The following is a 25,249-nucleotide window of genomic DNA, read 5'->3' on the forward strand; positions in this document are numbered from 1 at the left end:
TGTATTATTAACAAATTCATCAACAGCCATTTTGATGACTCCAGTGCTCTTGCTCCAAGTGTTGTACTTTTCTTTAGTAACTATCCAGTCCTCCACAACAACTGAGAGAAATGCAGTCTAAAGAGTTTCCTTAGACATGTTATCTATTACATTGTATTCTTTGAAATGATATTTAATTTTGGCACATGCAACTTCAGTCACATGCATATCACACAACTGAAGCAGTTTATTTTATGTAGATTATTATGCTGGTTGTTGGCAGCAAGCTTGTTAAGACCATTAACTTTCTTGGCTGGTTTGTTCTTTTTAATTAAGTCACACAATTTTTGCTTTTTAGTTCTATCACTGCAGTTTATTTTTTCGGCTCATGATCATTCAAATATCGCTCTATCTTTGTAATCTTAGAAGTCATATTTAGGTAATGCTTTACTGACCTGGCTGCTGTGGTATGGTGTATTATCTATAACTATCATGGAAATTAGATGGAATATAAGTGTAATTATACATGCCCTGTACTTTGCTCTTGGAATAGAGGATTGCAGGACTGGATTAATAGGAAGCATCCTTTGTACATATTATCAGCAGCCATGTTACATGTGAAACTACAGTGTGCATATAGTAGCTCTTACAACACATAGTTCACCTACACTGAGTCCTCCAGAAACAATAGAACATATATTTCAAAATAATTCTAATGTAATACTCTCCCATGTTAAAGGATGATTAATAATGATAGTAAATTTTAATAATTAAAATTATAACAGAAATTAAACCTTGTTGCCAGGGGTTCCAAGTGATTCACTCGAATAGTATTGGGAAACCTTCTCAGCCTTGTAGAACTGGACAGGCTTTTACCTTTGTATGTGGCATCTCATAATTTAGCCTGTGCAGTAGAGTGGAGCTGATCCTTTTGCTGTTTTTCTTTGTTGCAGCAATGTAAAATGTGAAAAATCATTTTTCACTTACTGCTGTGAATGACAAACTTCATTTTCCATTATGGTGTTGATGGAAAACTAGATGAAGTACCCGATGGACCAGGGATGGCCTATTCACTCACTTTAAAATGTTATCACAGTGTGCAAATCAGATCAACTCACAAATTTGATAGAGCACAATAAACTAAGAAATATTGGCTCTCTAAAAATGGATGCCACATTTCTATCGAAACATGTATTCTAGATAATATTGGCAGCACCTGGAGATTGTGAATATTATCATACTTGTTCCAGTTTCCTCTACTATTGGCAGTGCCAGTATGAAGAGTCTTTTTATTATGGCCAAACAGCACATTTATGTTTCAAGGTCTATGTATACAGGCTGCTTCATAAAGAATTCCACAAATGAAATGAAATAACTGAGACACAGTGAACAATAGAAACTTACTAGTTGTCTCGTTATTGAGAATGCCATTAAAGTTTTGTACATAAATTCTGCAATTAATTCCATATGTGTCTAACAGATGGCATGGGGCATAGCTGTCACTGTAAGGAACCAGAAAGAGAGGTTATGATGGCTGATATACCCCTCAGATGCACATTACTGCCACACTTTCATAAAAATGTGAGTTGTCTACAACAATGTAGGAATAACCTGGAGTTTACACTGTACATTATTGCCTGTCATCTGCTAAAGTGTATGAATTAAAATGAATGCATATTTCTGGCAGATCAATTTTCCATCTCGTCCAGTGTTGTATGACTGTTATGGCAAACTGTGTCCTTCACTGTGACCTCAAAAGTAGTCATTGAGGTCAAGTCAAGTGTATAGGAAATGTACACAAGAGAAACAAAAGAGCCTAGGGTACAGTTTTTGAGCCCTATTTTGCACAAATTACATACTTACCGAGTAGGTTCTCAGTGCTTGTACTGTAGCAACAATTTTTTCCAGAAACAATATGTGCCAGGTAGTAGTACTTCAGAAGGTCTAATTGCACCTTTTCTCAAAACTACAACACAAGCTGTCACCTGTGTGCTTGCATACACAGGTGTGTTTTAGTGCAATAGCTCGAACATCACAGATTTGTCTTTTTGTGAAACGATCCAGCTGAAGCTCTGTTTCAGCTGTGAACCATTTTCACAGCATTAAACTTTCTCATGCATCAAGCGGAATAAAGGAGAGTCTTCAGTTATGCAGAATGAGTCCCTTTAAATAATAACTGGGAGAAGCAGCCACTTGAGGACGGTTTTGTAAAGTATACTAATAATAAATTACAACTAGTTGTAATCTGTTCATACTGATAATTACGGAAATAAAGCAATTATTTTGGAAACTCCACACTGTTCCTCTTACAGTACAGAATTCAACATAGTCAACCATGGAGAGCATATTCTCCATAAATTCTTATTTTTGTTGCAGAGCACACTCCAGTATCTTCTTTATCTTGTAGGGTTTTTCACAGATTTAGTGTGTAATGGATGGTGTTAATTGTGTCTCCACTGAAATACAAGAGATGTATCTTCTTGGAATACACTGACTGACAACAGTTACAGTTATGACATTTTTGGGTGAGATGTAATTTGTCTGGGGCCGACATTTTTCACCATTACACCTACCATGCCACAGGACAGATAAAATTTGTCAATCACACGGTAAATGCTTCTCACATGTAGACTTTTTGTAAACTACTCTTTGTTGCTGTTGAGCTGTGTTTAACATTTGGAATGTCAGTCCCATCAATTTCTGTAGACTGCTGATTCCCTCATTTGATGGGATACGATTTCTCCCATTCATGAATTCAAAATAACATATATTGATTGGCTGGATCATTTTTCATTGTTGGCTGTTCTCCTCCTTCTTCTTATTATTTCTCATGTCTCTTCTTCTACTTTTTATGCTTGTTCTTCTTCTTCTCCTCCTTCTCCATTTTTAGTAATCATGAATTCCTCTCCTGTCCCAACCTTTTCGTCTCGGAGTAGCAGTTGCAAACTTCATCATCAGTTATTTTCTGGCTGTATTTCAGTCTGTCTCCCTCTATAATTTGTACCATCTACAGCTCCATATACTGTCATGGAAGTTATCCCCTTATGTCTTGACAGATAACCTATGATCCTGCCCCATCTTCTTGTCAAAGTTTTCTTTATAATCCTTTCCTAACAGGTTCTGTGAGGAACCTCCTCATTCCTTACCTTATCAGTCGACCTAATTTCCAACATTCTTCTGTAGCACCACATCTCAAATGATTTGATTCTCTTCTGTTCAGGTTTTCCTACAGTCTCTGTCTCACTAGTGTACAATTCTGTGCTCCAAACTTATAATCTCAGAAATTTCTTCCTTGAATTAAGAGCTATGCTTGATACCACTAGATTCTCTTGGCCAGGAATGCCCCTTTTGCTGGTGTTAGTCTGCTTCTTTTGTCCTTGTTACCCCATCTGTCATGGGTTATTTTGCTGCCTAGGTATCAGAAGCCCTAAACTTCATCATGACAAATTATGGTGTTAAGTTTCTCACTGTTCTCATTTCTGCTATTTCCCATTACTTTTGTCTTTCTTGGATTTACTTTCAGTCCATATTCTGTACTCATTACAGTGGTCACTCCATTCAACAGATGCTGTAATTCTTCTTCACTTTCACTTAGAACAGCAATGTCATCAGTGAATCATATCATTGTTATCCTTTCACCTTGAATTTTAATCCCACTCTTGAACCTTTCTTTTACTTCTGTCATTGATTCTTTGATGTACACATTGAACAGTAGAGGGTGAAATACTACATCTCTGTCCTACTTCCTTTTCAATCTGAGCACTCAACTCTTGGGCTTCCAGTCTTATTGTTCTCTCTTTGTTTTCCTAGATATAGTGTATTACCTGTCTTTCCCCATAGATTACCCCTATTTTTCTCAGAATTTTGAACATCTTGCACCATTTTACAATGTTGAACATTTTTTGCAGATTGACAAATCCTATGAACATATCTTGATTTTTCTTCAGTCTTGCTTTCATTATCAATTGCAGTGTCAGAACTGCCTCTCTGGTGCCTGTACTTTACCTGCATCCAAACTGATCATCATCTAATTTTTTTCCATTCATTTGTATATTATGTTGTTCAGCATCTTGGAAGCATGAGCTGTTAAACTGAGTGTGTGATAGTTTTTGCACTTGCCAGCTCACAATCTTCAGAATTGTGTGGATGATATTTTTTGGAAAGTCTGATGGTATATTGCTACATTCTTTATTGGCCTTCATGTAACATTACCTTTTAATATCATTGGTGCTTGAATGATGACTTGTATGCTTCACTACTGGTAACCAAATTTTTCCTGCAATTTTTGACCTGTTCACACACACACACACACACACACACACACACACACATGTAAATGCAACTCACACCAAACTGCTGCAGTTTCAGGCAACTGTAGCCTTACTCTGTGTGCTAGCACAATCATTCTCTCTTGCTTTTTCTCTTTTAAAATATTTTTCATTTTTCTGTAAATTACTTAAAAATTTCAGTTTTACAAACTATTAATTAGTTATTGAAATATCATACTACTAGTGATTATTGTTTGTCTAAGGAATGTCTATAATCTACTAATAAAATAATGTTTTGTGTAGAGAGCGAGGCTAAATTATTTTCAATTGTGCAGGGAATGTTTAGGGGAGGCACATGCGCCTTGTGGTTGTCAGCAGTGGCAACAGTGGCAGCGCAAGATCTCAGAAGTTCGGCCTGAGGAGCTGCGAGCTTCATGTACTGAGACTGAGGATGCTGCTAACTGCCTGTGGCTGGTCACCAACTCAAAACCTTGTCCCAACTGCAAGTCTCCAATACAAAAGAATGAAGGCTGCAACCACATGAAGTGTTCAAAGGTTACTTCCTCAACAATTATTCCTTTTTTCAGAATATTTTTGCTGTCTGCTAGATTTATGTAGTATCAAGGGCAGAATATTGTGTACCCAGCATTCCTCTATTTACTGTGTTTGGTTAACAAACGACAAATTCAAGAATTAAATTATGTCCTCCATTGAGTAATTTGTTGAATGTTACTGCAATTAAATGCCCATAATGGGTAAGTGTGTTTTTAATCATCTTTGGTTAAAAAAAGATGAATTCAGGAGTTGGATTACACCATCTAATGATAAGTTCAGAGCAAATTGCACACTGTGTGTAACAAAGATTTTGTGCTTGGAAAGATGGGAGAATTGTCCTTAAAACTTCATATGATCAGTAAGTACATTTTCCATCATTTTTCCATATGTACACTCCTGGAAATGGAAAAAAGAACACATTGACACCGGTGTGTCAGACCCACCATACTTGCTCCAGACACTGCGAGAGGGCTGTACAAGCAATGATCACACGCACGGCACAGCGGACACACCAGGAACCGAGGTGTTGGCCGTCGAATGGCGCTAGCTGTGCCGCATTTGTGCACCGCCGCCGTCAGTGTCAGCCAGTTTGCCGTGGCATACGGAGCTCCATCGCAGTCTTTAACACTGGTAGCATGCCGCGACAGCGTGGACGTGAACCGTATGTGCAGTTGACGAACTTTGAGCGAGGGCGTATAGTGGGCATGCGGAAGGCCGGGTGGCCGTACCGCCGAATTGCTCAACACGTAGGGCGTGAGGTCTCCACAGTACATCGATGTTGTCGCCAGTGGTCGGCAGAAGGTGCACATGCCCATCGACCTGGGACCGGACCACAGCAACGCATGGATGCACGCCAAGACCGTACGATCCTACGCAGTGCCGTAGGGGACCACACCGCCACTTCCCAGCAAATTAGGGACACTGTTGCTCCTGGGGTATCGGCGAGGACCATTCACAACCATCTTCATGAAGCTCGGCTAGGGTCCCACACACCATTAGGCCGTCTTCCGCTCATGCCCCAACATCGTGCAGCCCGCCTCCAGTGGTGTCGTGACAGGCGTGAATGGAGGGACGAATGGAGAAGTGTCGTCTTCAGCGATGAGAGTCGCTTCTGCCTTGGTGCCAATGATGGTTGTATGCGTGTTTGGCGCCGTGCAGGTGAGCGCCACAATCAGGACTGCATACGACCGAGGCACACAGGGCCAACACCCGGCATCATGGTGTGGGGAGCGATCTCCTACACTGGCCGTACACCTCTGGTGATCGTCGAGGGGTCGAGGGGACACTGAATAGTGCACGGTACATCCAAACCGTCATCGAACCCATCGTTCTACCATTCCTAGACCGGCAAGGGAACTTGCTGTTCCAACAGGACAATGCACGTCCGCATGTATCCCGTGCCACCCAACGTGCTCTAGAAGGTGTAAGTCAACTACCCTGGCCAGCAAGATCTCCGGATCTGTCCCCCATTGAGCATGTTTGGGACTGGATGAAGCGTCGTCTCACGCGGTCTGCACGTCCAGCACGAACACTGGTCCAACTGAGGCGCCAGGCGGGAATGGCATGGCAAGCCGTTCCACAGGACTACATCCAGCATCTCTACGATCGTCTCCATGGGGGAATAGCAGCCTGCATTGCTGCGAAAGGTGGATATACACTGTAATAGTGCCGACATTGTGCATGCTCTGTTGGCTGTGTCTATGTGCCTGTGGTTCTGTCAGTGTGATCATGTGATGTATCTGACCCCAGGAATGTGTCAATAAAGTGTCCCCTTCCTGGGACAATGAATTCACGGTGTTCTTATTTCAATTTCGAGGAGTGTATTTATTTTGTTATAGTGAATAATGTTTTCTCATGGAATAAGTTTGTGATAAAATAATTAGTTGAGAGCAACCTCTCAAACCTGGACTAGCATCAGTTGGTTGATGCTAGCTTATTTACATTCACTCGTAAGTTTCAACATTCTTGCAATATATGATGAGAAACAAAACAAATGGAAAGTAAGTGAATTAATTCTCATTGTTTTCATGTAAAATACCAATCTGTATAGTTTCTAGTTTGCATAAGCTATTTTTATACTGGCACTCGTTCCTCAAACTGTTCACCCTATTATGAAAAAATTCTTACTATTTCTTTCTGAAAGATGTTAGAGTCTTTGCCATGGTTTTCTGACAGAAAGACTAGATTTGTCATTGTTCTCATTAATGCTAGAATGTAAATCGCGTAGCAAACAATTGACATGCACCACTGCCAGTGCAATATCTTGAACATTCACATTATGAGAAACCATAAAAACTGTTTTAATTTTGGTATAAAAGCATTTTTTTCTCAACTCCTATAAACTTCCATGACTTTGTGGCTAGATGTAAAGTTCATCTGCTCTAAACCTTTACAATTCTGGAGTCACACCTATATCTATCACCACGAAGCTTCACACAATCAAACAGTTCACTTAAATGCATCCAACCGTGATCAGCTTCCATTTCAAATATTTGGGCTGCATACGAGCTGGTGATAACTTATGCTAAATATTCTGCTGCGTGACTGGACTAGTGTTGTTCATTCCAACCGTTGTTCTCGGACTGATTGATGTTCTGATTAAATGAGAAATAATTATTGTACTACCTTCATACCCGCATGAAATAGTTGTTAGCACACTTGTAAAAGTAAAGAAACTCTAAGAAAGTCTGGTAATAGTATTGCAGCCATCTTGGATAAATGCAGAATGAAATTACATATTCACTAATGTGACCACTGCATTCGCACTTTTTACCAATCAAAATATATGAAGCTTCACCAGACATTGCTTTGTCACGAGAGGCACAAGTGGTGGTGCATTTGAATGACAAAATTTGATACTAAGTTATTGAGGAAGGAAAACTGTGAAATAATGCACAAATTGTTTGGCTCTGTAGTGGTGCATGCAATGTGTGCAATTGGCAGCAACTATGAGCCAAGAAGAATACAGTTTCCAGAATTAAATTTATACTCTGCAGTTTCAGACTACAGTTTGTTCATATGACTGTGCTCCTAGCAGATGAAACTGGAAACAGTGACATAAAAATTTATGTACAGGATAGGGTGGTAAATCTCTTGCATTCATTACGGACAGTATGAAATCTAATTTATTAATTCAACACTGTACTGAGGACTTTGTAAGAATTGCACAACACGATCATCAGCTTGAGTTTGGATTTCAGAAGTGGCACTGTACTACATAGATTTGATGGAAGAAACTTCCACATGGGAAAAATTGCACACATTAAATATGTCTGCTTGTGTCTGTGTATGTATGGATGGATATGTGTGTGTGTGTGTGTGTGCGTGTGTGTGTGTGTGTGTGTGTGTGTGTGTGTGTGTGTGTGTGTGCGTGAGTATATACCTATCCTTTTTTCCCCCTAAGGTAAGTCTTTCCGCTCCCGGGATTGGAATGACTCCTTACCCTCTCCCTTAAAACCCACATCCTTTCACCTTTCCTTTTCCTTCCCTCTTTCCTGACGAAGCAGCCACCGGTTGCAAAAGCTCGAAATTCTGTGTGTGTGTTTGTGCGTTTTATTTATTGTGCCTATATACCGGCGCTTTCCCGCTTAGTAACAGAATTACTAGCTTTCGCAACCGATGGTGTACATGCGGATGGATATATGTGTGTGTGTGTGTGTGTGTGTGTGTGTGTGTGTGTGTGTGTGTGTGTGTGTGTGTGTGCGAGTGTACACCTGTCCTTTTTTTCCCCCTAAGGGAAGTCTTACCGCTCCCGGGATTGGAATGACTCCTTACCCTCTCCCTTAAAACCCACATCCTTTCGTCTTTCCCTCTCCTTCCTGAAGAAGCAACCATCGGTTGCGAAAGCTAGTAATTCTGTGTGTGTGTTTGTGTGTTTTGTTCATTGTGCCTGTCTGCCGGCGCTTTCCCGCTTGGTAAGTCTTGGAATCTTTGTTTTTATATATATATATAATGAAAACCACGTTTTTAATATTTTTCTTTAGGTAAGAGATGTATGATATTAATTATAGCCAAAGAAACAGGTGGTGTGAAATTAGAATCAAAAAACCAAAGAAGTAACTACAGCACCCGATTCTGTAGTTCCCAAACAAAAGTAGAAAAACATTCATGAAGCATTAGAACATCTTTTTAAAAATGCAATATTAGATGTTGAAATAATATAGGCAGTCAAATGTGCGGCTAATAATTTTTCTTACAGGTCTTGTAAGGACAACAGTGATGTTTTTCAGCAAATATTTCTAGACAGCAACATTGCAAAACAGTTTTTATGTGGAACAATTAAGTGTGCATACTTGGTCAGCTTTGGGGTGGCACCATATTTCATGAATATAATGCACGATAAAATTAATAATATGGGTAGTTTCACACTACACTTTGATGAAGCATTATATAAATCTTTAGAGGCCAAACAATGGACTTACACATCCATTACTGGGATGACGTAAACAATAAAGTAAACACGATATCTGTCTTCTACTTACTTAGGTCACAGTGCTGGTTTGTGATCTAACAAACGTTAATTCAGAGGTCAGTGGATGGTCAAGCTATGAAATGGAAACTATTTGGTATGATTCGAGGAAATTTAAATTAAGAGCTCAATGAACAGGTGCTTAATTTAGGTAGTTGTGGCCTGCATGTGATGAATAATGCTTTTAAGAAAGAAAACAGAGTGGCAGGGTGCAGTTTAGATGCTTTGTTTGCAGCACTTTACTGGCTGTTCAAGGATTCTCCCTCGCATAGGAAGGATTTATTAAAAAATCAACCAGTGAGAAAATCCATTTAAATTTTGTAGTCATAGGTGGTTTGAAAATATTCTGGCAACAGGGAGGACATTATAGGTATGGTAGGATGTGAAACAGTTTGCTTCTTGTGTGAAACAAAAGCAATGTTACAAACCAGTTACAAAATATTATGAGACAGTAGAAAACTCTACCAAAGATGATAACTGTGAAACTCATTTTTTTGTATCTGTTGCCAGTATGTTAAAACCATTCTTGGAAAAATATCAAAGCCTTAATCCAATGTTACCTTTTTTGCTGAGGATCTAAGAGGGTTTGTTCTTGATGTTTTTATAGCTTTTAATATAATAAAAAATAACATATAGATAAACTAACCTCTGAAAACAGACTATCTAAATTTGATTTGGAAGACAAATCTATATATTAGTTTAGGCTTTATAGGAAACCCAATACCAAAAAATTTACTTTCTGAGAAACAAGTCTCAGAGAAATAGATCTAATTCAAGATCTGATGCTCATAATTTTTTATTTCATTAGTTAAAAACTTGCTAGAAAAATCTTCAGTTATGGTCCAAATTATATTTCTTTAGAGCCAAGACAGATGGCATTTAATTGCTTTGATTGTTATGCTAAAATGAAATCGGTGTTAAGCAATCTTATGAAGGCTAAAGTTACTAGAGAAGATGAGTATGAAGTGCAGCAGATAAATTATAATAAATTTCTAAGTGGGCAGTTATCTTCTAACTATGATCTCTTTTAAGTTTTCAGTTCTTCAGAGGAAAGACTTAATTATTTTTTAAGTAAGTTTTTGACTCCAGATTTTTCAAAGCTGTACAATGTCGTCAAAAGTTATTGATTTTATCTCATGGTCAAGCAGATGTTGAAAGAGGTTTCTCATGAAAAAAATTGATAGAAGTGTAGAATATGAAAAGTAAAACATTTATTGCCAAAAGAGTAATAACTGATCATCTAATACTCTCTGGGGGATTAGCTAATTGTGTAGTGACGAAGGAACTTCATTTATCTGCTGTTGATGCCAGGCAAAAGTATACATTGTATCTTAAAGAACAGAAAAAATTGAGACAAAGTGAAATGTAAGATTCTAAAAGAAAATGAGTGGTAGATGAAATAGAAGGATTGAAAACTAAAAAGAGGAGATTAGAAGAAGCTGTTACTGAACTAAAGAAATGTGCTGATTTGGCAGAAAAAGCTGAAAATGTGGGAGACATGAAATGTATTTTCCAATCAAACAGTTTCAGAAGATCAGTTGAATCCATGCTGAAAGGTATGAAAGTAATTAGAATATGTAATCATAATTAATGTGTATGTAGATAGTGGTGTAGTGTGTATATAAAATAAAATTTAATTACAAAATACATATTTTAAAGTGGCTAATAATGCCTATTAACTGGTTTTGCTAAATAAAATAAAAATCTTGTGGTACCAATAAATATTTTATTTTATCTTAAATTTGCAGCCTCTTTTTTTAAAAAAAATTCTCATTAGAATGCATGTGTTCACAGAACTTAAAAAGACATTAATTTTCAGATCAGGAAAAGAGTGAGAACGCTGAAGTGGGAGACAGAGTAGTGGTAGGGAAGATGCTAGTGCTATTTGTGGGAGTATACAGGGAAATGTTGGAAACGGTTACAGCTACAGCATTGAAAAATTATGCTACTGGGAGGAGGGGAGATGTTGAGAAGAGGAGAGGACTGTTATACATGCATAGACAAGAGAGAAGGAGTGTGTAGTACTGGAGTGTGAGCAGGGGAAAGGACACGTAGGTGGAGGACAGGTAGTAGGAAAGGTTGGGGTGAGCAGTATTACTGGAATGAAGTATATGTTGCAGAGAGAGCTCCCATCTGTGTAATTCAGAGAAGCTTCTGTTGGTGGGATGAATCCAGATGACACAGTCTGTGAAGAAGTCGGTAAAATGAAGCTGATCATATTGGGTGGCTTGCTCATCAACTGGGTGGTACTGAGGTCTTTTGGTCACTGTTTGGCAGTGGTCAGGGTCATTCATGCAGATAGACAGCTTGTTATTAGTCATGTCCTTATAGAACACAGTGCAGTGGTTGTTAATAAGTTTGAAGATCAAATGCTAGATTTACTGGTAACCCTGCCTTTGATGGGGTAAGAGATGCCTGTGACAGAACTGGGGTAGGTGATAATGGTGAGATGTATGGGACATGTCCTTGCATCTAGGTCTGTTGCAGGGATATGCTGTGCCACACACCCTCCCTCTTCCCATTGCTAGCTACTCCAGTCCTGTCACTGGCAGGTGGTAGTAAGAAGATGTATGGGACGTATATTGCATCTAGGTTTGTAGCAGGGATATGCTGTCCCATACATCCTACATCCTCCCTCCACAACCTATTCCAGTTCTGTCACAGGTGTTTCCTACCCCATGAAAGGCAGGGCCTCCTGTGAAAGCAGCAATGTTGTCTACAAATTTAGCTGCAACCACTGTGCAGCATTCTACTTGGGCTTGACTACTAACAAGCCGTCAACTACACAGACAGCTACCGACAGACTGTGTCCAAGAAGCTGCCTGGCGACCCAGTTGCTCAACAAGCCACCCAAGGTGATATGCTTCACTGTAATGGCTAGCGTATTTACTTGAATCTAAGCTGCACTTTTTTCTGGTTTTTGTAACCCAAAAAACCGCCTGCGGCTTAGGGTCGAATGCAAAGTAAGGGGAAGTTCTGAAAAATGTTGGTAAGTGCTGCCACAACTAACTTCTGCCATCAAATATATGTAGTGCTACACAGGCATGCTTTGCAGGCACAAAGATAAATACTGTAGTCAAAACCTCTGCGTCAGTAAATAAATTAAAAAAAGGTGGAAGACGAGCTTTTTTCTCCACCCCGAGTTTCGACCATTGCATTTTCATAAATTATCCAACGAAGTAAATACAAATTCCGTATTGATCATCTTCGAATGTGGCAGCCTTTCAGTGTACTACGAGAATCCAACTGGCAAGACTGTTTGGGATGTTTGTCAATATGGCCAACTCTACATTCTGAATTTTTTCCTACATGTGAGAAGAGATGGTTGCAAATAGGAACTTATATGAATTGTGAATCACATGCAGTATTCTCTCCACCATAAGAATAATACGGATATAAACATTTTGCCATGTATTCTTTCGTGTTTGCTGCTATCTCATTTAAATCCTGTCTGCCTAATAAACTACGAAACTAGAGTGAAACAACAGCAAACGCGAAGAATATACATATCATGTCATGTTTATATTCATATTATTCTTATGCCTAATAGTGATACAGTCAGAGATGAAGCACGGCAATTGACTAGATTTTTAAATCTAAGACGACTCTAATTTCTGTGCGGAATGTAATGAACGAAAGAGACGTCTCCAAAGATTTTCAAATGGAGAGAAATTTTCGCTTAACTCTTGTTCAGAACATCTCCTATCATGTGCAGTCTATTATTTGGTTCTTGTTGATCATTATCAAAGAAAGCAGCAAAGAAACAAATAGCAGTCTCTTGCCACTGTTTCGCTAATGAGACAATTGTAAGCAGCGGTAGCGCGCACAAAAGCAACCCATGCCGCGAGCGGCGGCAGGTCGTAAACACTCATTACCAGAATGCGACAAACAATGCATGACACAGTACAATAATGCATTTTTAGCTTAGAGTGACATAAACACCTATAACAAAGAGAACGGCACTTATCAGATGAAAGAAAAATAAGCAATCAATTCAAACCAGACATAGCACGTGAAAAAGGAAGGGTACCCGTATAAATACAGACGGACTCGAACCAAACTACTGTAGCTGTATCGTCATTCATTTGACCTAAATTGTGTCTCATATTACTATGGACCAACTTAGTTTCGATTTGGAGGTGTGGCCTAAAACTTTTCTCTCCCTTTGAATTTCGAGTCTCAAATTTCAGGTGGTGCTTAGATTCGGGAAATTTTTTTTTTCCTTGATTTCGAGTCTCATTTTTCAGGTGCAGCTTAGATTCGAGTAAATACGGTACTTCACTGACTGAACTACACATGTGGGTACTCTCTCTGTAACATATCCTTTGTTCCCATAACCCCCCCCCCCCTGTCATCAACCTTCACTGGGCTCTCTCATTCATCTGCCTATCTACATGTACATCTCTATGTCTATGTCTGTACTCTGCAAACCATTGTAAGTGCATGAGAGAGCCTACATCTCATTGTACGAGTCATTAGGGTTTTTCCCATTCCATACACACAAGGAGCACAGGAAGAATAATTGTTTGAATGCCTTTGTGTGTAATTATTCTGATTTTGTCATCATGATCCCTATGTGAGCGACACATAGGGGGTTGTAGTGTATTCATAGAGTTGTTATTTAAAGTCGGTTCTTGAAGTTTGTTAGTAAACTTTCTAGGGTTAGTTTACATCTATTTTCAAGAGCCTGCCAGTGTAGTTTGAGCAGTATTCTAGAATTGGCCATGCCAGTGATTTGTAAACAATCTCCTTTGTAGACTGATAGCACTTGCCCAGTATTCTACCAACAAACCAAGATCTACCCACATGTCTTACCCACAACTAAGCCTGTGTGATCATTCCATTTCATACCTACAAAGTGTTACACTCAGGTATTTGTATGAGTTGGCCAATTCCAAATGTGACTCATTGATATTATAGTCATAGGATACTATGTTTTTGTTTTGTTTTGTGAAGCACACAATGTTACATTTCTGAACATTTAAAGCAAGGTGCCAAACAAAAATTCTGAGTTACTGTTAATATTGTCCATAAAGTCATTAATATACAACATGAACAGCAAGGGTCCCAACACACTTTCCTGGGGCACACCTGAAGTTACTTCTACATCTCATGATGACTCTCCATACACAAGATCTGTTCAAACAATTCCAGAACTTTTTTTACCCCATCTATCATTGCAAAACTATCCATTCAGTAGTGTTTCCAACTATGGAAAAAAAAAAATGCAGGGGCCAGGTCTGGAGTGTACGGAGGATGAGTCAGCACAGTGATTTCGTTTTTTGTGTAGCAGTCATGCACCAACAGGGATGAATGTGTGGGTGCATTATTGTGATGCAAGAGCCATGAAATGTCTCGCCTCATTTCAGGCCATTTCCTTCTTACATTTTTTTAAAGATGTTGTAACGCATCCTGATAGTACCATTGACTAATAGTGTCCCTGTGGCACAAATTCATTGTGGTCTAATTGTTCAAAGGCAAAGAAAACTATCAGCATGACCTGATGAGCTTTTTTGAATCTTGGGGAAGTTTTCCCAACCCATTGTGAAGATTGAACCTTGTTCTCAACATCATAACTGTAGACCCATGTCTCATCACCAGCTATGATTGTTTTAATGAACATCTCATTCTTATTTGCAAGATCCAAAAGCTCTTTGCAGATTGCAAGGTGAAGGTCTCTCTGCTCTTGAGGCATGAGCCATGGGACAAACTTGATGGCAAAACAGTCCATCCAAGAGGCTGCATAAAGAATTCATGATATGATCCAATTGAAATGTTACATTCTTCTGCAATCTCTCAGACAATCAGTCTTCGATTGGCATGCACAATTTTATTGATGTTCCTGACATGAGCGAGGGTGGTAGACATCAAAGGGTGTCCTGAACGAGGTCACCTTGAACTTCCATCTGGCCATTTTTAAATTGTGTGAACCATTTATAACACCAAGTATGGCTTAAGCACTCATCACTGTAGGCTTCCTGCACCATTTGGTGAGTCTCTCTAAAGGTTTTCTTGAGTTTCACACTAAATTTAATGCAGATGTGTTGCTCCTCTAACTCCGCCATCTCGAAATTTGCAAACAGTGTGACACAATATTCTACTCAATACAGTGCTGTACAATAACTAACAGACATGTAAGTGTGAAACTTCCAGCAGTTATACATTAAACACAGGCATGTGCAGGGATGCCAGCCACATTTCGCTCCACCACACCGTTGTTGGTGCAGACTTATGAATGTTGCAGAATTTTTTGAACAGACCTCATAAGATAACATGATGCATCCTCCCTGCCAAAAAGTCCTCAATACAGACACAAATTTCACTGAACCCATGTGGCCATGCTTTTGAGAATAAATGTAGATTGGTACCAAGTCGAATGTTTTTCGGAAATCAAGAAATACTGCACCTACTCGACTGTCCCAAACCAAAGCTTCCAGTTTTAACAATTTCAGGTGTTTGTTATCATCACCCTTTTCAGTGGTACAAGGGTTAATTTGAGGCAATTCTCCTGGGTTTTCCTTTGTAAGGAATATTTGAAAACAAGAGTTAAGCATTTCAGCTTTTGCTTTGCTACCCTCAGTTTCAGTTCTTGTCTCATTTGTTAGTGACTGGGCAGTAACTGTGTCACTAATAGCCTTTACATGTGACCAAAATTTCTTTTGGTTTTGTGGAAGAACATTTGACAGTACTCTGCTACAGTAGTGTCATGGTCACTGATGTGACATCCTCAAAGAGGTCAGGTCTACTTGTTGCCATTAGATCCAAAATATTTCCGTCATGAGTGGGGTTCCAAACTATCTGTTCGAGATAGTTTTCAGTTAAGGCATTTAGTAATGTTTCACAGGATGTCTTATCATGCTCACCACTAACAGAACTGTAATTTTCCCAGCTGATAGTTGGTTGATTTAAGTCTCCACTGATTATTACAGTATGGTTGGGAACTTATGTGCAGTGTCTAGTGGGGGCAATAGGAGAATCCAATTACGATTTATGCCCACCATTAATACTGAGTCTTGCCCAAACAGTTTTACATGCAGCTTCAGTTTCCATCTCAGTGGTTTTGAGTTTCTTGTAGACTGTGACAAATACATATAGTTCCGATATGCACTTAAATTTTCTCCAAAAATATTACTGCTCTCCCCTTTGCTGTTCACACTACAATCCTACACTTGCCTTATCCTACTGCAACCATGTTCCTACACACTCCCACAAGCAGCACTAGCATCTTCTCCCACTGCTATCCTATACCCTCCCTTCCACACTCCTCTTATGTACCCACACTACTTGCCTCAGCAAGATTGTTGCCCACCACAGACACAGCTGCAATCAGATCTTAGTGCTCAGGGATGACAGTGGTTTTGCATGCATGAGTTGTGCTTATATGAATTTGTGTTTTCTACTTCTAATGAAAGATGTAGCCTAAAAGCTGAAAATTTCTAGCATTTATTTTATTTTATTTTATTTATTTATTTATTTATTTATTTATTTATTTATTTTTTGATTGTCCACAACGCAATGCCTTCTCTGTGTGGTGAGTAACAATCTGTCCATTCGATATCGCTGTTATTCTATATTGGAATGTCAATTGTTTCATTGCCACTGACATTCCACCTGTAATTTCTCTCAAGAATTACTTGTGAATAGCATCACAGGGGTGATTGTTGATGAAATATCATAAACTGACTCAGTGGGGATGAAATCAGTGAAGATCCAGAGACATGAAATAGTGCAGGTTACCACCACTGAGAAATGCTAAACCCAAGGCATTGTCCTATACGCTTATGGTCAAGTTGAATGCTTGTGGAAAGCAGAAATCTGACTTCAAGTCCTGGTCAACACAAATTGTAATTCTCACAATACAATCATTATTTTTATATTAATGTGCCTTAAACTGACTTTGAATACAATAGATTTACATGAAAGTGTAGGAAATTAAACATACTACAGATGTAAGACATTGTGCATATAATGTATAAGCCTCAAAGAACATTAGCCTGATGAAAGCAATAACTGAAAAAAATAGTTTAAAGAGAAATTGAAAATGAAAATAAAGTTATATGTACTCCACTAATTTTTAAAAAGTTGAAAAGTTTGAGAAACTTTAGCTATGCATCCATGACGATTTTGTAAGCTCACGAATGTAAGCTGATCTCTATAGGTAGTAATAATTTATAACCAACCAACAGTTACATTTGAGTCACACATCACTCAACTATTTGATGGATCTCTTCATGCTTTTTTTATATAATTTTTCAAAATGTGACACTTTTTGCTGTCTCTTTCTTTCTGATCATTTACCAGTACTGTTGTGATAAGTTGACAGATCCCTTGTCATCACTGCTCTGGCACTAAAGATCTCATTCATTGCTCTCAAGCAAACATATCATTGTCAGCAACAACAGTGCTTCATTAAATTCTTAATACTATCATTTTCATCTGCTTATCTTCTTTGCTTCAGTTATATCCTTATCTGATGTGTGTGTGTGTGTGTGTGTGTGTGTGTGTGTGTGTGTGTGTGTGTGAAAAAGGAACAGGAGTCATAATTAAAACTCTTTCTTCCTATTCTTCTAATCCTTATATTTTGTAGAAGCAGTTGGAGACTCCAAGAACTTGAAACAGGATCCTGTTGTTCTTATCCTTGAATTAGTTCAGCAATAACTTCATTTTTCATTATAGTTAATGTGTGTATTTTAGTAGCTTTCTAGTTCTGTTATTGTTTTCAATGAACAGTATTGTTTTTATTTTGTTATGTACATTAAATGTACAAAGCAGTATTCAGCAAAGTTGTACTAGCTGCTAAAAATGGGAAATAATACATTCTTCCTCCAACACAGAAACAAGCCAAAAGCAGTATGGTCAGTTGTTCTGTTGGAGTTAGGAGCAAAAGTGAAAAGATGAGAGATTCTGAAAACTAGATTTGAAAATGATATTATAGTAAGCCCTATTCAGAAGTCCAATTGTTTGAATGAATTATTCTTAAATATAGTCCGCCTGCATAGCATAGTAGTCTGCCTCCATAGCATAGCAGTAATGTACCGCCTACCACACAGGGGGCCCGGGTTCGATTCCCGGCAGGGGACAGTGTGTTGTGTGTCCTTCATCATCATTGACTCGCAAGTCGCCAACATGGTGCCAACTAAAAAGGACTTGAAATGCGGTGGACAAACTCCGCTGAATGGGGCCTCCGGCCAACAATGCCATATGATCATTTCCATTTTTTTCTTAAATATAGTACACCCAGACAAGGGTGCCCATACTGGGGGGTGGGGGTGGGGGCTCAGAGAATGGAAAAAAATAGGTAGTCAGATGTTTTTCTTCCAAGAAAATGATTTAAAGGTTGTTATTACACAGGTTAACAGGGTGGGAACTGGAACTTTTTTATGGCTGCTTACAAGTCTCCATTTCTCTTCCAAAACATTAAAATACTCCATAACCCCACCTAGGTCTAGCTCACCCCTCCTCCTTACAAACTATCATATGGGTGCCCTTGAGCAGAGATGTAGATGTGGCAGCCTAGCAAGACAAGAAAATTTCATAAGCTTGGAAAACAACAAGAATACATATTTTAACAAGTTGTAAAACTCACCCAAAGAGATTTGAAAAATGAAATATTGTCTTTAATAAACAGAAACTGATCTCGGTAGGATGAGACACCAGTATCTATAACCAAGAGTGTGTATGATGTCATTTCACATCCAGTGTTAATTATTGTAAAATTAGTCCTTTGAGCAGGGATTTTGCCAAATAAATTGAAATATGCCAAGGTAAAACAATTATTCAAAAAGTGATTGATGGAAGATATGGAGAAATGCTGGTCTATCTCTTTTATGTTGGTGTTCTCTAAAGTGTTTGAACATATTGTAGCAAAACAATTTCAAAAACTTCTTTCTATAAATGACACAAGTTTTAAAAACGAGATTGGATTCTAACAACAAAAAATACTGTAAGTGCCCTCAGTGAGTTTACTCAAAATGTATGCTACTCTTTATATGAGGGCAGAGTGCTCACTGGAATATTCTGTGTTCTTGACAAAGCATTCAGTTCAGTGAATCACTCCTTACTTCTGCACAAATTACAGATATGTGGAATCAAGAGACACTGCTCTACAGTGTTCAATTCTTAGATTAGATTAGGTTAGATTAATACTAGTTCCATGGATCATGAATACGATATTTCGTAATGATGTGGAACGAGTCAAATTTTCCAATACATGACATAATGAAGTTAATTTAACAACATACTTAAGTTAATATAACAAATTTTTTATTTTTTGTGTTTTTTATATTTTTAATAATTTTTTTTTCTTTTTTTTCTTTTTTTTCTTTTTTTTTGAATCTATGTCTAAAAATTCCTCTATGGAGTAGAAGGAGTTGTCCTTCAGAAATTCCTTTAATTTCTTCTTAAATACTTGTTGGTTATCTGTCAGACTTTTGATACTATTTGGCAAGTGACCAAAGACTTTAGTGGCAGTATAATTCACCCCTTTCTGTGCCAAAGTTAGATTTAATCTTGAATAGTGAAGACCATCCTTTCTCCTAGTATTGTAGCTATGCACACTGCTATTACTTTTGAATTGGGTTTGGTTGTTAATAATAAATTTCATAAGACAGTATATATACTGAGAAGCTACTGTGAATATCCCTAGATCCTTAAATAAATGTCTGCAGGATGATCTTGGGTGGTCTCCAGCTATTATTGTGATTACACGCTTCTGTATAATAAGTACTTTATTCCTCAGTGATGAATTAGCCCAAAATATGATGCCATATGAAAGCAATGAGTGAAAATAGGCGTAGTAAGCTAATTTACTAAGATGTTTATCACCAAAATTTGCAATGACCCTTATTGCATAAGTAGCTGAACTCAAACGTTTCAGCAGATCACCAATGTGTTTCTTCCAGTTTAATCTCTCATCAATGGACATCCCCAAAGATTTGGAATATTCTACCTTAGCTATATGCTTCTAATTAAGGTCTATATTTATTAATGGCGTCATACCATTCACTGTACGGAACTGTATGTACTGTGTCTTACAAAATTCAGTGAGAGTCCGTTTACAAGGAACCACTTAGTAATTTTCTGAAAGACAGTACTGAAAATTTCATCAGTTAATTCTTGTTTGTCAGGTGTGATTACTATACTTGTATCATCAGCAAAGAGAACTAACTTTGCCTCTTCATGAATATAGAATGGCAAGTCATTAATATATATTAAGAACAACAAAGGACCCAAGACTGACCCTTGTGGAACCCCATGCTTGATAGTTCCCCAGTTTGAGGAATGTGCTGATCTTTGCATATTATGAGAACTGCCTATTTCAACTTTCTGCACTCGTCCAGTTAGGTACGAATTGAACCATTTGTGCAGTGTCCCACTCATGCCACAATATTTGAGCTTGTCTAGCAAAATTTCATGATTTACACAATCAAAGCCTTTGAGAAATCACAAAAAATCCCAATGGGTAGTGTTCGATTATTCAGATCATTCAAAATTTGATTGGTGAAAGCATATATGGCATTTTCTTACTTAACATATGGGAAACAAAAAGTAATCCTCATTTCAGATTCAAGCAATTACTAGTTTGAAATTCAAGCAATTACTCCTCAAAGTGGGAAGCTGTTTATCAAAAAGTTTCACAAGGTTTGAAAGTAGGTCCCTACCTGTTCCTTTTCCAAACAGATGACCTACCATTTGCTATTGAAGTTCATTCAGTTTTATTTGCTGACAATACATCAGTTATAATTGAAAAAGAAGTGCCTGGAAGACTCCCAGAAAGTGTTAAAAATACTTCAGAAAAATTTGAATCTCAGTTCTATTGAAATGGACTAAAACTAAGCACAACTACACCAAAATGATGCAATTTGAAATTAAATCAGTGGAATAGAGCGAAATAAAAATAACAAAAAATTATCAGGATATCACAGAAGCAAACCACATAAAGTTCTTAGGCCTAAATCCTGATAAAAATTTAAATTGAATGGTAAATGTGCACTGCTTAGCAAACAAACTGAATAGCTTAGCATTTTTAATTCATATTTTGTCAGGTGCCACAAATTTAGGCACCAGAAAGATAGTATATCAGTGCTGTTTTGAGTCTGCTATTAGTTCCAGCATAATCTTGTGGGGAAATTCAGAAAACATCTCAAGGCTCCTAGTATAACAAAAGAAAGTAATTAGGAATGTGTGTGTTGCCAAATGATGGAAGTACTCAATCACTGTTTGAAACTTTAAAAATATTATCCGTTTTCACTTATACATGTATGAGGTGTTGGTTTCTGTATGCAAGAGCCAACATACACTTGACACTTACAATTCCCACACATCTGCAGCACTAACCACACAGATTATTGTAAACTTCCAACACCCCATTTCAAACTCTACACTCAAACACTAGAGTATTTGGTGTTAAAAATTTTCAGTTTAATAAGAGACAGTGATATATTTTACATAGAGCTTGGTTTACTGAAAAGATTCCTCTTTACTTTTCTGTTGGAAAAGTCCTATTATTTTCTATTATTTTGCTGAAGATTTCACTGAGGAGAGAGTTTCACAGACTGAATAAGAGAATTATATATTTTATTTTTTGTGTATTGAAAACTATAATAAGTATTTGGTAGCTGAATCTCAGAGAGTATACAAAATAATGAAAACTTTTGTATTTCTCCTAAAATATTCTTATTGTAAAACTTGACATGTCTCCTATACATCACATTAATGATTTGAAAATTGTGTGTAATGAGACGAATAAATCACATTTCACACTTCTTTTGCAGTGTAAATGTGACTTCTGCTGGGTGTGTCTGGAGAACTGGAAGAAACACAGTTCAGCAACAGGTGGCTATTTTCGTTGCAATCGTTTTGAAGCAGTGCACAAGGCTGATGAGCGGCAGGGGGCTCTTATCACTGAGGTAAGGACATAAGTGTGAAAAGTGTTTTATGTCCAGACACTGGAAGTTGTTTCGTAGAACTGATGCTAGATAATAAATAAATAAACTGTCTAATAACTGCAGTATTACATGTTTTCTTTAATTACTATGAAAGTGAAAGGTGACCAAAATAGATTATTTCAAGTGAATCTACACTCAAAGGAAGGTATGCAATGGTCATTAATGAGAGAGACATTTGTGGCTCAACAGATTAGACAAGGGAATAAATCAACACCTCAGGCCAAAAGAGAAGCAAAAGAACAATGTTGTTATTGTGGTCTTCAGTCTGAAGACTGGTTTGATGCAGCTCTCAATGCTATTTTATCCTGTGCAAGCTTTATCTCCAAGTAACTACTGCAATGTACATCCTTCTGAATCTGCTTACTGTGTTCATCTCATCGCTTCCATCCAACTACATTCCACTGCCCATGTTTTACTTTTATTTGTGTTCATCAAAACTCTAACCATCATGCTTTTCAACTGCTTGCTCAGTGGAAAGATTGAGTAACATTGATGATAGGCTACAACACTGTCTCACTCCCTTCTAAACTATTGATTCCTTCCCGTTTCTTTGTCTCTTACAATTGCAGTCTGCTTTCAGTTCAAGTATAACCTTTCACGCTATGTATTTCTTTTCTGTTACCTCCAAAATTTTGAAAAGCGCATTCTAGTCAACACGTTCCTACATTTCTTTGGAACAGTAACTGATTTTCTCCAAGGGCAGCTTCTTCCTTTTTTTCATTCTTCTGTAACTAATTCGTGTCAGTATTGTGAAACCATGATGTACTAAATTGATGATGAATAAACTCATGATTCAGTAATATTTACACTTGTCAGTGCATACCTTTTTTGGAACTGAAATTGTTACATTCTTCTTGAAGTCTGAGGGTGTTTTTCCTGTCTCATATATCTTGCATACCAGGAGGAATAGTTAAGCTTGTAGCTAGCTCTCCCAAGAATCTCATTTTTTTCTGTGGGAGTGTTGTCTACTCCAGGAGCATTGTGTACGCTTAGGCCTCTCAAAGCTCTGTTAATTTTCTCTCACATTACAAGATTTCTCACATTACAGGATTTCAGATCTCATCTTCATTTGCTTCCTCAATTACCTTCCTAGAATATAGTCTTCATTTCCTTTGTATTGCCCCCCCTCCCATATACTCCTTTCAGCTTTCCCCTCTTTGCTTAGCATTAGCTTGCCATGTGATTGGTTGATATTTATACAGTTGTTTCTGTTTTCTTCAAAGGGCTCTTTAATTTTCCTATAAGTGGCATGTATCTTTTCCTAGGCATTCACACTTTTACAGTCATGCATTTCTCATAGCCATTCCTACTTAACAATTATGTGCTTTCTATCAGTCTCATTTTTTAGATGTTTGTATTTTCTTTTGCCTGCTTCATTTGATACATTTTTATATTTTCTCCTTTCATCAATTAAATTCCATATCTCCCATGTTATCCATGGATTGCTACTGGGTGCCACCTTCTTACCTATTTTATCTTCTGTCCCCTTCACTATTTCCTCACTCAAAGCTACACATTTGTCTTCTATTGTAGTCCTTTCCCCAATTTCAGTCTAAAATAGCTTAATGTCTCCTGTGGAACTCCCAACAACCTTGGCTCTTTCAATTTATTCAGACCTCAACTCCTTAATTATCTGTCTTTCTGCATTCTCTTCAGTTTTAATCTAAAGTTCATAAACAACAAATTATGATCCACATATGCCACCAGAAATGGCTCACAGTTTAAAGTGACAATATTATGAAAAGGATAAATCGCTACTCATCATATAGCAGAGATGCTGGACCGCAGACAGGCACCACAAAAAGACTGATAAATAAGTAAGATTTTTACCAAAATATCTTCTTCTGAATTTGATAAAATACACATACACTTCCATGCAAATACAACTCAACATGGCCACTGTCTGAGGCCACACTACAAGCTACAGCGCATGATAGGAGAAGCAGTCTGGGTGGTGGGGGTAGGAAGAGGCTGGGGCATGGTGGGAGGAATTCAGGGTAGCATCCCTGCCCTCCCTGTCCCAGTCTCATCCTTACCCCATCACCCAGAGTGCTTCTCCCATCATGTACTGTAGTTTGCAGTCTGGCGTCAATAGCCAGTGACAGTGGTCATACGTGTGTGAGTTGTGTTTGCATGAATGGGTGTGTGTGTGTGTTACATAATTCAGAAGAAGGCCTTTTGGCCAAAAGCATACTTATTTAGCAGTCTTTTCATTGTGCCTGCCTGTGACTCAGCACCTTCACTATGTGGTGAGTAGCAACACATCGTTTTCGTAATATTATCATTATTCCATCCTGGATTTTACTGTTTTAAGTCCTATTTTAAAGTATTTGTGTTATCTTTAGATAATTAGTCTAAAACCTTCCAGTGGCTCTGAGTAATTGTCATGTATAGAGCCTTCTTTGATGATTCTTGAATCATGTATTAAGAGTATTATCAATGCTTAAATTGCTCTTTGTACCAAATTGTACCCAGCTGCTTCCTCTTTCGTTCCTTTCCTCCAAGCCATGTTCTCCTACTCTTTTTCATTCTATTCCTTTCTGTACTATCAAATTCCAGTCCTTCTTCACAATTAAATTTTCACCTCCCTTAACTATCTCAATGATTTCTTTTATCATGCCTACAGTTTAGCTATGCTTCAAATTGGAGCACTGAGCACAATATCTTTAAGATGAATCCACATCCAAAAGTCACACAGGTTAAGATTAGGTGATCTGTACAGCCAGGCTGTAGGGAAATGATGGCCAATAATTATAACATCTCCAAAATATCTCAGCAGCAGGCATTTCACTGGCTGTGCGGTGTGCAGAGGAGCACCATCTTCCATAAAAATGATCCTACCAAGTCATCCATGTTGTCGAAGGGTTGGAATGACGTGGGTGTGCGAAAGACTCACAGCATTTACCAGTAACGGAACAGGTTCAAAATGGTTCAAATGGCTCTGAGCACTATGCAACTTAACATCGAGGTCATCAGTCACCTAGGACTTAGAACTAATTAAACCTAACTAACCTAAGGACATCACACACATC

The 25,249-nt window shown here is 38.0% G+C and overlaps 1 protein-coding gene across 8 annotated transcripts in view; it reads left to right on the forward strand.

Annotated features, from left to right (window-relative positions):
- LOC126278680 (ankyrin repeat and IBR domain-containing protein 1-like) overlaps positions 1-25,249 on the forward strand; it is a 579,195-nt gene that overhangs the window by 407,660 nt on the left and 146,286 nt on the right. For all 8 annotated transcript variants that reach the window (XM_049978928.1, XM_049978932.1, XM_049978933.1 and 5 more), the window contains 2 exons: positions 4,583-4,802; positions 22,044-22,178. In XM_049978928.1, the coding sequence (XP_049834885.1) occupies positions 4,583-4,802; positions 22,044-22,178 (355 nt within the window). The remainder of the gene's footprint in view (positions 1-4,582; positions 4,803-22,043; positions 22,179-25,249) is intronic.

Source organism: Schistocerca gregaria, chromosome 6 (genome assembly GCF_023897955.1).
Source record: "Schistocerca gregaria isolate iqSchGreg1 chromosome 6, iqSchGreg1.2, whole genome shotgun sequence".
In the NCBI taxonomy this organism is placed as follows: Eukaryota; Metazoa; Arthropoda; class Insecta; order Orthoptera; family Acrididae; genus Schistocerca; species Schistocerca gregaria.